We start from the raw sequence: 14,169 nt of genomic DNA, 5'->3' as shown, positions 1-14,169 counted from the left end.
GCATGTTTATCTGTGGTGTGATAAACACACACAAGATGTTTTCTTTATAATTACACACAAGGTGAATTGTTCTATTTATACTTGAGGAAATCTGAATCAATGGTGATTGTTGTCATAGTTAACAATTTAAGACCTTTAAATTGTTGGTTGCTTCAGGACTAGGGTGCTGAGAGGCAGTGCAAGTGTCTGGTTCTTAATGTTTTATTCTTTAATCTGTATTTGCCAAAATACAGATTAAATATCCAACCCAAGTTGATGTTAGGTCTGCAGCCTTTTTGTGTTGTCCCTAAAATCAGCTTAAAGACTTAGTGAAAAATCCAGGTCAGTAGTGTATGCAGTCTGTTCCAGACAGGCAGGCACAGAAATTGCATTACAAGTAGGTCTTTGCATTTCATTTATTAATCAGTGTTTGAAGCATGTACACAGATATAAAATGGTGCACGAGGAAACATGAATAGTTCAATACTGTGTGGACTTAGGCTAATGATTAGCTTAAACTTTAAAACTGGCTCTTAGACCAGTTTTCAAAGTTAAATTCTAGAAGCAGGATATGAACTGACAACCACAGGTACAGGTGGCCTGAAGTTCTTGTGCTTGCATTTACATTCTGCATGGGAGTGGTCACAGTGGTATTGGATGACCTGAGGCAATATATGTATATGCTTGAAGGGAAGCGTGGCAATGTGAGCAGTAGGTTCCTATCCAAGTGAAAAAGCATGGTGTCTGGAAAGAACTGCCCTGAGGATTACAAAAAGATTGCAAACGTGTCCCTGTTAAGAAAGTGAAAGCGACAGTGAATGTAACTCCTGTGCAAAGGAGACTTTTTGAGGTAGCTTCTTTATGTATCTGGTCTGTCAGTATTTGCTTTTTTTTTACCTCCAGGAAGTAGAGAGACAATGAGATCTGATGCAGCCTTCAGAATGCGTGTATCTTCAGCTCGTGAACTGCCCTTGAGCCTCAGCAGGATCTCAGACAACACTTCTTGCACCCCTGCCTCCACCAACTGCACTTTCAGAGCATCTGTAGAGATCACAGTAACAGCACACTAAAAGCTTTTTGGGTCTTTTAAAGTGGCAACTTTAAACTAGGAAGCTAAGTCCTTGAACTTTAGCCAGTCCTTTTTCAGGTGCAGCCACTGTTTTGATTTTGTCTGGGATGGATATTCTGGTGCCAAGATAACACCAAGGCAAAATGAGCAGAGCTTCTGCACTGATCTTGGACCTTTCTTGTATTGGTAGTCATAAGTTTTCATTTCTTTAAAATCTGTATTAGGTATCTAGATATTTTTAAGAGATTCTTCTCAGTGCTTGTCAGACCTCTTAAACAGCCATTATGATACTTAGTTGTAATTGTAATTAAAATAACCTTCACCTTTGGACTGCTTTTCTGTTACACACCATGAAGAATACGAATCATAGAATGAGCCAGGTTGGAAGAGACCTCCAAGATCATCCAGTCTGACCTAGCACCCAGCCCTGTCCAGTCACATAGACCATGAGTTTGAATCTGCTATGTTATGGATCCACTGGAACAGAGTGAAATGCTACTCTCTCCTTCCTTTCTTCATTGCCATCCCAGTCTTGCTTAGGCTAGGATTCCACATCACAGTATCATCAGGGTTGGAAGAGACCTCACAGATCATCAAGTCCAACCCTTTACCACAGAGCTCAAGGCCAGACCATGGCACCAAGTGCCACGTCCAATCCTGCCTTGAACTGTCCCAGGGACGGCGACTCCACCACCTCCCCAGGCAGCCCATTCCAGTGTCCAATGACTCTCTCAGTGAAGAACTTTCTCCTCACCTCCAGCCTAAATCTCCCCTGGTGCAGCCTGAGGCTGTGTCCTCTCGTTGTGGTGCTGGCCACCTGAGAGAAGAGAGCAACCTCCTCCTGGCCACGACCACCCCTCAGGTAGTTGCAGACAGCAATAAGGTCTCCCCTGAGCCTCCTCTTCTCCAGGCTAAATATGTTCTGAAGGGATTGGTCATTCCATGTGTAGAATGCCATGGCAAACTCGGAAGCTAGAGCTGAAGCTGAGTGTTGGTACTCTGTCTCCTTTCGTTGCCCTAAGCTGGAGGGAGCCTTACCATGTTCTGCAAGTGCTTGCAGGATCTCAAACACCATTTCTAACCTCTCGTGGCTCTCTGCTCTTCTCAGTTGTTTCACCAGCTGTTCAGCAATCTTTGTCTTGCTTAGAGCTTCCTTGGCCATATCTGTGTATATGATAAAGTCAGGGTTTTGAATTTTTCCATCTGTGGTATAATATATCAAATTGCTGTAATGTATCAGTTAATGTATCCGTTTGCTGTAGTAGTGTATTTTCTGCCTTAATTACATTGCTCTGGTCTTTTGGGGATCCTAAACACCTATGAGGTCTATTTTATCGAGGATCCATTTCTCTTTGTTAAAGCTTTGTGCTGCCTGACTCTCCTGGACGCCCCGAATCCCTCTCACTCCGCGGTCTGAACGGAAAAGGCGGGAAAAGGCTGCTCCCCCCCGGCCCTGCCGCCTTGAGGCGGGCAGCAAAGGGTCCTCCCTGCGGCTGAGGTGACCCGAGCAGGTGCCCGCGCTGACATCGGGCCGGTGACTGGCTGCGTTATTCGTGCCTGGGAAATGCTAAAGGGACTCTTTTGGTTAGGAGAAGGTATAAATATGGGGAGCCTGGAGAGTCCCCTGGCACTGCGAAGGACAAGCTCCTGCCGTGACTGGCGCGGCCCTGCTTTGGACAGCTCTCCCCACTCGGCGCTCTCTTGTGTGACAGGCTTAGGAGCCTCGGGCCCTCGGTGACAGCGAGCTGGCAGCACCTGGGCCGTCCTCTCTCAGACCCTAATCAGTAGCCAATTACTGCCTGGCTCCCGGACGGGGAGCAGTTTTGGCGCTCTCCCTGCCGTTGTGAGAGCAGCATCATCCTGCGCCCATCCCACTCGGGAAGAAGCCCTGGAGAGGTTTCTGAGTGTGGCGGCGCTGTGGCTCGCCCGGGACTCCTGTGGCGCGGATCTGTTGCCATTGGGCCTTGCCGGCAGCGTCACAGGCCGCTCCTGCAGAAAGAGCCCCGCAGGGGATGTCTGCCGAGCGCCCAGCTCACATCCGTGGGTAAGCTTTTCCCTTCGTCTTCTGTCCAACCTGACCGATCGTGAGGGGAAGCAGTGTTTATGGCTCGGCCCAATTCTGTTGTTATGCATTTCCTGACTCAGCCACCTTGATCCCCTGCCTTCACAACGCTGGCGCAGAACGTATTCGGAGGGGATACGGTGTTTAGTAATGCAAGAGATGCGTAAAGGACTGGACCTCACCAGGTGTGACAGTGTCGTGTCATACTCCCTTCTCTCCTCCCCTTTCCTAAGCGCAGGAAGCAGCAGATGAAATTGTAGTCAGACTACATACAAAGTGTGTGAATTTTCTGCTTGGCCTTTTTCTTCCCTTGCTGCTTACAACTCGTTTAAAGTTGTGCAAATACATTTTAAATCAGTGGAGTTGCCTTTGGTTTGAAAGGCGTGCAAATGAAAAGGGAGGCTTCACATAAACGTACATGTAATTTCAATAAGTATTGAATGTACAGTAGCCTAAGGAGTTAACACTGACAGGTTTGCCCAGTGAAGCTCTGTTATGCCCTCTCTACTTTATTTGGAGTCTAAAGCTGCCTGTTAAATCTTAATTGTTTGAATATAGTAACAGCAATTTCTGGTACTCCAGGAAAGAGTAATTGCTTCTCCACTATAGATGCTGTGATCAGTCCCTGGTTAGAATAGAATAGAATAGAATCAACCAGGTTGGAAGAGACCTCCAAGATCATCCAGTCCAGCCTATCACCCAGCCCTAGCCAGTCAACTAGACCATGGCACTAAGTGCCTCATCCAGTCTTTTCTTGAAGACCCCCAGGGACGGTGCCTCCACCACCTCCCTGGGCAGCCCATTCCAATGCCAATCACTCTCTCTGTGAAGAACTTCTTCCTAACATCCAGCCTATACCTCCCCTGGCACAACTTGAGACTGTGTCCCCTTGTTCTATTGCTGGTTGCCTGGGAGAAGAGGCCACCCCCCACCTGTTTACAATGCCCCTTCAGATAGTTGTAGACAGTAATAAGATCACCCCTGAGCCTCCTCTTCTCCAGGCTAAACACCCCCAGCTCCCTCAACCTCTCCTCATAGGATTTGTGCTCCAGGCCTCTCACCAGCTTTGTTGCCCTTCTCTGGACATGTTCCAGCACCTCAACATCTTTCTTGAATTGGGGGGCCCAGAACTGGACACAGTACTCGAGGTGTGGCCTGACCAGTGTTAGATATCAGTAACGTTTAAAAAACCCCAAAAGAAATAAACGAACACCACCTGCACCAAATCATAGAATCAACCAGATTGGAAGAGACCTCCAGTGTCATCAAGTCCAACCTATCACCCAGCCTTACCCAGTCACCTAGACCATGGCACCAAGTACCTCATCCATAACCCTCAAAAAAAAAAAAAAGGCAGTCCCACAGGAAAACCCAAAAGCAATCCAAATCAAAACCCGCAAACCTGTGAGTGTTCTGCATATGTGTGGAAAGGAAGTGACAGTGTGAATGTGATATTTTGCTCCAAGATACAAGGACGTTTACTTACCAAGGTCTGCAAGATTGTATAATGCCAATAGATCAACGTGGACGAGTGGTTCACTCTCTGCATAATCAGTTAATATTCTGACAAGTGATGTGATTACTCCTACCTTCACCAGCTCTTCCTGAAGATCCCCTGGTAATAGTAAGCGTAGAAGTTAAAGGTGATTAAATGGGAACTAAAATTAAACCAGTAAAAAGGACCCAACCAAGATACTTTGTAGCAAGATAGTCTCTTTGGCACCCTTTTAGAGCTTGTACAGCCTTTATGCTGTGGGTTCAGACTAGCACATGTGTGTGGGAAATGCAGGTTCAAGACTGCGTTCCAAAACCTCCATATTCTGCTTTGACTTCAGGAATTAAGCCAATATGAAAATATGTAAGGGCAATTGCATGAGCATCCATCTGCAGAACTGATGAAGAAAGCACTGATAATGGTTTCTTTCTTTTTGTAGTTGTTTCGTAATGAATGAAAGCTTGGTATCTAATGTAGTTTTGGGTATACCAGAAGATATGAAATAGAGTTGAACAGTTGCTTAGCAGGGAAATTTAGGCTCGAGGTGAGGAGAAAGTTCTTCACTGAGAGAGTCATTGAACACTGGAATGGGCTGCCCGGGGAGGTGGTGGAGTTGCCGTCCCTGGAGCTGTTCAAGGCAAAGTTGGACGTGGCACTTGGTGCCATGGTCTAGCCTTGAGCTCTGTGGTAAAGGGTTGGACATGATGATCTGTGAGGTCTCTTCCAACCCTGAAGATACTATGATTCTATGATATGATACTATGTGTGATGGACACCAGAAAGTATCTGGGTGCTGTTATTGCATGTACAATTGTAATTTAGTCAGGCAATCACTGAAGTAGTTTGTTGATTTCGTTTGGTTTGGGGTTTGGTTTGGTTTTGTTCTGTGATGTATTTATTGCTGTGTTGGTAATAGAAATGACTAAAGCGTGTATCTTGCACTCAGTTGTGTTGTCAGATCTCTGCTGGGCCTGTGTCCTGGCAGGTGGGAAGGAGATGGGCAGCGTGGCTCTATGCTGCAGTAATGCTGGTGTACAATAAGTGCATGAGTCTTGTATGTAATCATATTGGGAAGGTTCTTTTAAATGGTTATGTGACTTTCTTTGGCAAATACGTGTAATTTGCAGAGGGCTAATGAAATTTATTACTAGGTATCTATCACACATGGATTTTATGGGAGTGGTGCAGAGTGGCAAACCCATAGCTTTTTAGATAAAGCTCCAATGGTCTACACTAGAAAAATAAGAAAAGGTCATCTGAAGATGGGGAGGAGGTAGAATATACTGGATGAAAAGTTCCATACTACTTCCAGTAAATAAATATATTTAGTCAATCTGGGAATTAAAGGTTTAAGAAAAAAATCTTCAGCTCTCAGAGCAAGTAAATTGAAAGGACTTAACTTGTGAGACCAGCAGACAAGCTAGTGTACTGGCTTTGTGGAAAAGTCTGGAGCACAAAGATCTCCTATACGCAAGTAGTGGTACCCAGAGAATTGCACAGTCACAGAATGTGTTAGGTGTTGGGAAGGACCTCTACGGATCATTGAGTTCAACCCTCTGCCAAAGCAGCAACACATGGAGTAGGCCACACAGAAATGCATCATGGTGGATTTTGAAAGCTTCCACAGAGTCATAGGATCCAGAAAAGGAGACTCCACATACTTTCTAGGCAGCCTGTTCTGGTGCTCTGTTACCCTCACCATGAAGTGTCTCCCTGTGTTGAGGTGGAAGCTTGTTATAGGTGAAGGGAAATTAAGGGTGCTTGGCATAACTATAAAGACAGTCCCCCTGAGACTAGAGAAAGCCTCAGGAAGATGGACAGTTGGCTGCAGGATGCTGTCATTAGTTACTCTATTCCAATTTCCTGCATCTATCTAAGAGAGTGCACAGCTAATTCTCTCTTTCTCTCTCTGCCTCAGGAAGAGCATGCCCCTTGTCTTCATGGTTTTGGGGGGGGAGATGATTTTCTCTCAGCAGGGCCTGCTCTTGGGCCTGTTGAGGCTGAGGTGGGTAGAAGGCTTTGGAAGGCTTTTGGCCTGGTAGGCCCTGGTGAAGAACTGAGCCCAATTTATCATGTCTTCCTTTTTACCTGAACACTTTTTGTGTATATCTGCAAAAAGAACTTCCATTTAAGCATCCAATCACTGTGGAGAATGCATTATTTTACTCCTTGGAAAAGCTTAAACTACATACTGTGTCTTTTTGCCCTGGGCAGCTCGTGGTTCAAAACTACGACAAACCTCCTATGTTCCAGCTTGCAGCAGTTGTTTTTTCTATCATTGGGCGCCATTGAAGAGAGATTATCACCTTCATCTTGACACCCCTCACTCAGATGTTTATAGACATTGATAAGATCCCCTCTCAGCCTTCTCAAGGTCAAACATCCCCAGATCTCTCAGCCTTTCTTCATAGGAGAGATGTTCAAGCCACTTAATCATCCTTGTAGCTCTCCACTGGACTCTATCCAGTAGTACATCCCTGTCTCTCTTGAAATGGGGAGACCAAAACTGGACACAATATTCCACATGTGGGCTCGCCAGGGCAGAGGAGAGTTGGAAGAGAATCTCCTGCTGGACACAGCATTCCTTCCATAGTTAAAAACCTCAGTGTTTTTTAAAGCATGTGTTTAATGATGCACTTTTTAAACAAGTGCTTTTCTTTATAAGATGCTGTTAGTACTTCAGAGAAGAGCAGAACCATTCAGGATTTGGGCCAAATACAATTCTGTATAATTAAGATCTGTATGTGACTCTGCTGCTCTAGTAGTTGCAGAGTAGTTCTGACAAATATGGGTCACCTTGAAGGTAAAAATAGAGGGGGAAACCTCAGAGTTGAGAAGGTGTTTGGGATACATTCAGCTCGATGTCTTAAGAGTTTTGTGGATTGTTTACCTAGCTGGAGGCTGAAGTGTATTGTGCACTCAGTTCTCACAAAATGAGTGTGAGTTACAGATTACAGAGCCTTACAAAATAATGCCTCGCAGCTGGGCAAAATGGCATTCTCTCAAGTCAGTACTTACGATTATCATAACAGATACGGCCAATGGCCCTCCCGGCATGAAGCAGCATTTCCTGGTCTCTGCTCTCCAGAAAAGGTATCAAAGTTAGAACCAAATCTGCTTCAATGCATGGTTTCTTCATTTCCTCTGTGTAGGTAAAAGAGAGGAACTTGCAGGTTTTTGTCATGCTTGAATGAAATAGTTGCAATTGCAAGACTGATAGCTGTGAAACAGAACTCAAGAACGGATACATACATCTGTGCGCTGTAATATCCCTTGTAGTAACATGGTGCAACATACCGTTCTTGGCTATCTCTGAAAGCACCTGGGCTGCTTTCACTGCACATCGTGGATTGCCCTTCAGGATTTTTGCTAAAGTTAGGAAGATAGCACTCTCTCTGAGTAGGCTGATGGATCTCTGCTCTGTAATGATAAGAGCATTAACAATACCTGCAGTAGGTTTGTAACTGTTTTATTTACATGTTGCTTTGTTTCCTAGAGCTCTGAATGGCTATCTGTGGCATCCAAGGTTCTATTTAACAAGGTACTCAAAGGCTGTCTCGGTTCAAATACAGGGGAACAGTCATTTGCTTCAATTGCAGCAAGTGTAGTTCCAGCTGATTATTCTGCTTCATGCTGAATTGAATCACAGATGGCAAAACAAAAGAGGGAAGCAGTTTCATCTTCTCTGACTGTAAAAGGATGCTTGCATAAGGCACAGGAAGCCAGGGATAAAGATTCTATTCCTGAGGTGTAGCCTAACAGTTACTTTTCTAAGTAGTCACAACATATTTTTCTTAGACTAGCAATTAGAATAGTCAAATTCCCTCGGCTTTTCTCATCAAAAATTTAGCTAATTGTCTTTAAGGTAGTAAATCACCATCTGCCAGGAGATTCAAATAAATAGTGGCTTGTGTCATTTCAGGAGAATGTGCAGAGAGTTTAGTGACTTTCTTATAAGGAAACCACACATTACTTTAAAAATTCCTGACACTCCAATTTATTTCTGGGAGTTTGTAGTAAATACTAAATCTGGACTTTCTCTGCAGCTTCAGGTGTTCCAGTGACCAGTTGCCTTATCTGGTCGCAGGTAGATTTATAAGCATAGAAAGAGAGGAAAACCCAAAATAATGGAACAGCATGAGGACAACTACAGTTCAAGCAGCAATGATTTCTTGTAATGCAGATTATCACAATAGATGAAAACCTCCACTGAATGCTCTTAGATTGTGCAAATGGTTAAATAGTGATTTGAAGTGATACTTAGCTGTCTTCAGTAAGAGCCAGGAGAATCCCATTCAGGCTTTCAAGGATCTGATCTTGAGCTTCTGTGTCATCTCCACAGAGCCCAAGGTACTCCAAGTTCTGACTCAGGGTTTCTAAAAAGAATAGGATAGAAAACTCTGGTGAGCCAGTATGGAATCTATTTGAATTCTTCTTAATAGTATTTATTTTCAGTGACAATAACAGACAATAAGATCATCTCCTGAGAAGTCCAGGTTTAAATATGCTTATTAAATAACTCAATCCAAAAGCATGAGGACAAAGTCCTGCTCCACTACCAGCAGGCATAACTATGCAGAGATAAATTCTATCTAGACAAAGGAACTAACATATAAAAATTGTGTCAGTGTTTGAGATGGGGAGGAGAGAGGAATAATCAGACAACCCAAATCAAGCCTACCATTTCTAAATACCTCTATCATAAAGACAGTACTTGCAATTCAGCTAGCTGTGTAGCTACTCTTGATAGTGGCCAATTGCAGGCACTGAAAGAATAGAAGGGTGAAACAGATGCAGTAATGTACTTCTGTTTTGGTTCCTGGCAAGCTTGTCTGTTAGGGATATACCTAGTATTTACATCAAGGTGTTTAGAATCATAGAATCAGCCAGGTTGGAAGAGACCTCCAAGATCATCCAGTCCAACCTATCCCCCAGCCCTATGCAGTCAACCAGACCATGGCACTAAGTGCCTCAGCCAGTCTTTTCTTGAACACCTCCAGGGACGGTGACTCCACCTCCATGAACTTGTATTACCTAAATATATTTAATTTCCTAGTGTAAGTGGTTAGGGTGGATCCCTCCTCCAGTAACTTATTATAAAGCTGCCCCAGAGACACTAAATTCACTACAACTCAAAATTTGGAAAGGCAGAAAAAAAATGAAATAGCATTTTTGCAATTTAAATATAACAGTATAGACAGAATAAACTATCACAGAATACAGTAACCTTAGAGAAAATGGGGACAAGTGGCAAAGCAGCAGCCAAAACAGCGGCAGGGGAAGATAGCAGTGGCTGTAACAGAAGCAGCAAAGGGGAAGATACAAACTGTGTTTGCAGACATAAAGTTTTTGGTGCTCCAATGAAATTTTATTAACTTATCTATTGTTGCCATTTTATGGCCTATCCCTGGAACGTTCACCTCTGCACTCAGACTCCAGTGCTCTTCAACTTGTAACTACCTCTGATCCTTTTTTTTTTTTTCATGTCTGAACTAGAAATCTAGCCTTGTGATTCTTCCAATTTAATATTTTCTTTACAGAAGCTTTGATACTTTTTTTTAGGTGAGGTGTTTGTATTCAAATGTGTTTTCACATTTGTGGGCTGGGATTATGACAGAGATTGCAACATTTTGTGTTCTATTCTTTTACTCCTTTATGTATTTGAGGATGTGTTTTGTGCAGCTATTCTTCTGGGCTGAGTAGGTTAATTTAGACCACACCATTATTCACAGTCAGGCCATGTTTCCCCCATCTGTAATGTTCTGCTCTTACAAACACTGAGCTTGATGCACCTCTTTGTCTCAGGTTGTACAGGATAAGATTTTTCTGCAGTCTGTTTAGTGCTGAGTACTCGAAATAATCCAAACCCTCTCACCATTTTGCTGCTTCTGGATTGTTTACAAGTATGTGGAATGACACAGGTTCCAGCAAAGATAGCCTCTAATAATTATATCTCTGTCGTGAAAGCAGTTTTTATTCTGCCCTTCAGACCTCTTCAGATAACCACCTTTCACATCCCAAGATAGCTTAGGTGATAAACTTTATCAGAAGGTTTGTAGAAATTGAAATGCATTGTTAACAGAATTTCCTGTATTCACCTTCTTGTCTGCTCCTTAAAAATATGCTTAGACAGAAGTTGAGCATTACTTGCCTCCAAAAGTTATATAAACTCTGCAATTTCCTGTCATTTCTGCTTAGTAACTATACTTCAGCAAAATCCTGCAATTTGCCTGTGCAAAGATGAGATTCGTGTATTTCACAGTATCCCCTGTTCCTTGCAATTGTTTTCCTCATATCATTCTTACTGCTTTCCACCTTTTTAATCCTGTAGTTGATTTAAGTGATGTTCTGCATGTCACAATTAATGATAATTATTTTACTTCCTTATAAACTTAGGGGAGAAATATCCAATATTGACATTTAACTACCATTTATTTATAAGTTTGTTCTAAATCTTCTGCCTTTTCAATCTCAGGATTCTTCCATCTACTTGCAGAAGACAAAAAGACCTAAAGTGGTTGTAACAGATATAAGAAATCATGCTGGAAAACTGGTGGCTGAAGCAGTTAACATCAATTAATACAGTTCACTGCCATCCTGTGAGCATGTATTAGAGAATAAAGGCATTTAGTGCCATGGTCTAAATGACTGGATAGGGCTGTGTGATAGGTTGGACTGGATGACCTTGGAGGTCTCTTCCAACCTAGTTGATTCTGTTACCAAGAGTAGTAAAACAACATTTCTACTTCACAATCTATTTAATTGAAAAAGATGAGTCATGAGTCTTGGCCTAAAAATTTGTCAGATGAAGATTAATAATTTATTTTTATGGGTCCATTTTTTCTTGTTTCCTTAATGCATCCATTAATGTGATTAAAAAAAAAAAAAACACTTTTTTTTTTTAAAAATGAGAAAATACATTAATTTGGTGCATACAGAAATTTATTTCAGAGGAATCAGAGGTGTCTTGATCCATTTTGAAGAGAAGATGAATTTTAGAGAGGGGAAGTAGAACATACTTAACATCTGTTATTGTCCTTTGAGGAAGAAAATTCTTTGGCTTAAAAATAATAAGGCCAAACCAAAGTTAATCCATGTGTTCCCTTTTTTTTTTTATCTAGTTTTGCCACCACAATTTCCTGAACAAATGATTTTGTGTTAAGGAAATTTGTGTACAATGCAATTCTTGTACAAAAGAATAATCACCTGAACAACCCAGTAGCTGACTCAATTTTGATCTTAAATTTGATCTAGTAGAAGTGGGTCGAAGGCTATGCAGCTGAAAGCAACATGAAATAAATTAGAGGATGGTGAGAATGGTTTATCTCCTGCATTCTGACTTCATCCTTATCAACACCTAACATGCATTGGCATAAGATAATGTGTTTAACTTCTAGTACTCTGTTTTCTAATTAGAGCAATGGTAATATTTGCAACTCCATTTCTACTACAGTTTGAGATACAAGATGGAAGAGTTGAGATCTCTTAAGCAGGAGGAGGTTGTTTTACAGATAATATAGACCAGTCTACATTACTGGTTACTTTAGGTTGCTGTAGCAGTAATTAGAAATAGGGTGCTATGCTATTTCTCCAGTGAGTATATCACTAGAATAAGACCACATGCATGATGACTAAATCCTTGTAAAATATCCCTCTGCTTACAGTGTGTGGTGGTGTGAAATCAGTACTGTAAGCAGCAGGACTGACCAAGTAGCTGACTAAAGACTTATATTTATAAACAACTTGCAGAAGGTAGTGTTTAACTGGAGTGTCTTAAAACATTGACTTTTCTTGCAGATGTGCAGAATTCTACCACATTGTGTGTTATTTGTAAAAGCTTGGTTAAATTAATCAACATAGACTCATTGTCTTTACGTCCTGCTTCTGAAGATGAATTGAAGCAGAAATTGTAAGACATGGTTATTTTTGTCTAAAGGCATTAATAGCAGCATGCATATGAATTGTGACTAAAATTGGCCAGAAAAGGGTGTGTTGTGGAAAATTCTGGGTTCTTGACATTTTGTTTCATCTCATGCTGGAACAGAATGTTGACAGGGTGGAGCTTCAGCAAAACAACTTGATTCAGTGGGGTGGTTTTTTTGGTGTTTTTTTTTCTTTGACATGTGGTTGTTCCTCAGGCAGGGGCTGCCTGGCATGCTGGCATGGTGCCCAGCTGGTGGGTAGCTAGCATGTGGAAAGAAGCCAGACAGCTGGTCAGGCAACAGGAGCGCCTGCCTGCTTTCTGAGGGGGATTTTAGCAGAACAAACATGATCTCAAAGAGTATTTTTTTGTTCAGTTGAATCAGCGTTTTTATCAGAATACTGCTGTTCAGGTTTAGTAATTCACTATAGAAGCAAGGGAAATGGACTTGGGCTTTAGTTTGAAAAGCTCTAATTTTACTTTCTCACTGATAACCTGCAGGGTCTGAATGGAAAAAATACCTGGATATTGAATGACAAAAGGCTTTTCTCCTGAGCTGAAGAGCTGGATTATTAATTCACACATAAATCTGTGCATAAGATACTGAGCAGAGGCACAGGAACCAGACATTTGCTGTAGGAGTTTTGTGCTTATCCTAATGAGAGCAGAAACAACAATGCGGCAATCTCATCTGTTTCTGCAGCATGGACAGCGCCATAAGGTATGAGCACTGGGAAATCTCTGAACCATTACTTCATTAATTCCCCACACAAACTTTGACCTATCAAGTCCTCAGGGAGCAATAAGGAATCCCACACATCTTTATATTTTAGTGCATGCCACATCTCTTTGGGTTTTTTGTCCTCTTAGAATCATAGAATTAACCACGTTGGAAGAGACCTCCAAGATCATCCAGTCCAACCCACCCCTCAGCCCTATCCAGTCAACCAGACCATGGCACCAAGTGCCTCATCCAGGCTTTTATAACTTTTCATATGTGCAGGAACCTTTTATTGAAAACACCAAATTAAATGTTTAGTTGTATGTGTTAATATTCAGATCCTGAGCAGTGTGGAGTTGCTACGATGCCATTTGTTCACAGGCTTGAAACACTTTAGGCAAATGCATAGCTTTGTGTGTCTGCTGCTGCCACCTCGTCAGTAATTTCACATGCTAAATATATTCATCTGCCACATATCTTTAGTATGCTTTAGAAGATTCTTCTGTGTGCTTTTATTATCATTACTCGGAGCTGGAAAACAAGTTAATGTGTTTTTCCAGAATATGAAGATGTGGTACTTGTTTACAGTAGGGGTTCATTTAGCTCAATGTAGTGAATGGTGTAAGAGGACAGTATGTACCCTTTCCCTGGTATACTTTCTCAACTTTTAGTGATTAACTTAAGGATTTTCTTTGCTGGAATGTTCATCTTTTGTTGTATTTAAATTCATGGAAGTATTTATTTTGAACTTGTCTGTAATTAGCTTTCAGAATATAGACTGGTGATGAGTTCCAAAAAGTAATTTTGGTCTGTGAGAGAAAACAACTCATTCTTGTTTTCTTCTATTGAAATCGTCACCAGGCCAGGGAAGACAAGTCTCTGTTGGGTGTATCCTGAGTTACAGCTGAGGGGTGAGAGTCCA

At 42.1% G+C, this 14,169-nt stretch overlaps 2 protein-coding genes across 3 annotated transcripts in view; one reads left to right on the top strand and one right to left on the bottom strand.

Moving 5' to 3' along the window:
* Positions 1-14,169, top strand: part of SH2D4B (SH2 domain containing 4B) — a 117,348-nt gene that overhangs the window by 12,110 nt on the left and 91,069 nt on the right. Inside the window, exon 1 of one of the 2 annotated variants that reach the window (XM_064145396.1) lies at positions 3,007-3,092. The exons of the other annotated variant lie outside the window; for it this stretch is intronic. The gene's annotated coding sequence lies outside the window, so the exon portion shown is untranslated. Of the gene's footprint in view, positions 1-3,006; positions 3,093-14,169 lie in introns of those variants that run through there. 2 annotated transcript variants of the gene reach the window in all.
* The window catches only part of LOC135176348 (rap1 GTPase-GDP dissociation stimulator 1-like), a 38,419-nt gene that overhangs the window by 14,645 nt on the left and 9,605 nt on the right, over positions 1-14,169 (bottom strand). Inside the window, 6 exon segments of the mRNA XM_064145393.1 lie at positions 877-1,020; positions 2,087-2,212; positions 4,597-4,725; positions 7,624-7,749; positions 7,903-8,025; positions 8,871-8,981. Coding sequence (XP_064001463.1) covers positions 877-1,020; positions 2,087-2,212; positions 4,597-4,725; positions 7,624-7,749; positions 7,903-8,025; positions 8,871-8,981 — 759 coding nt within the window.

This window comes from Pogoniulus pusillus, chromosome 6 (genome assembly GCF_015220805.1).
Source record: "Pogoniulus pusillus isolate bPogPus1 chromosome 6, bPogPus1.pri, whole genome shotgun sequence".
NCBI classification, from domain to species: domain Eukaryota; kingdom Metazoa; phylum Chordata; class Aves; order Piciformes; family Lybiidae; genus Pogoniulus; species Pogoniulus pusillus.
Note: the sequence above shows the minus strand (reverse complement) of the source record. Positions and strands in the feature narration are given on the sequence as shown.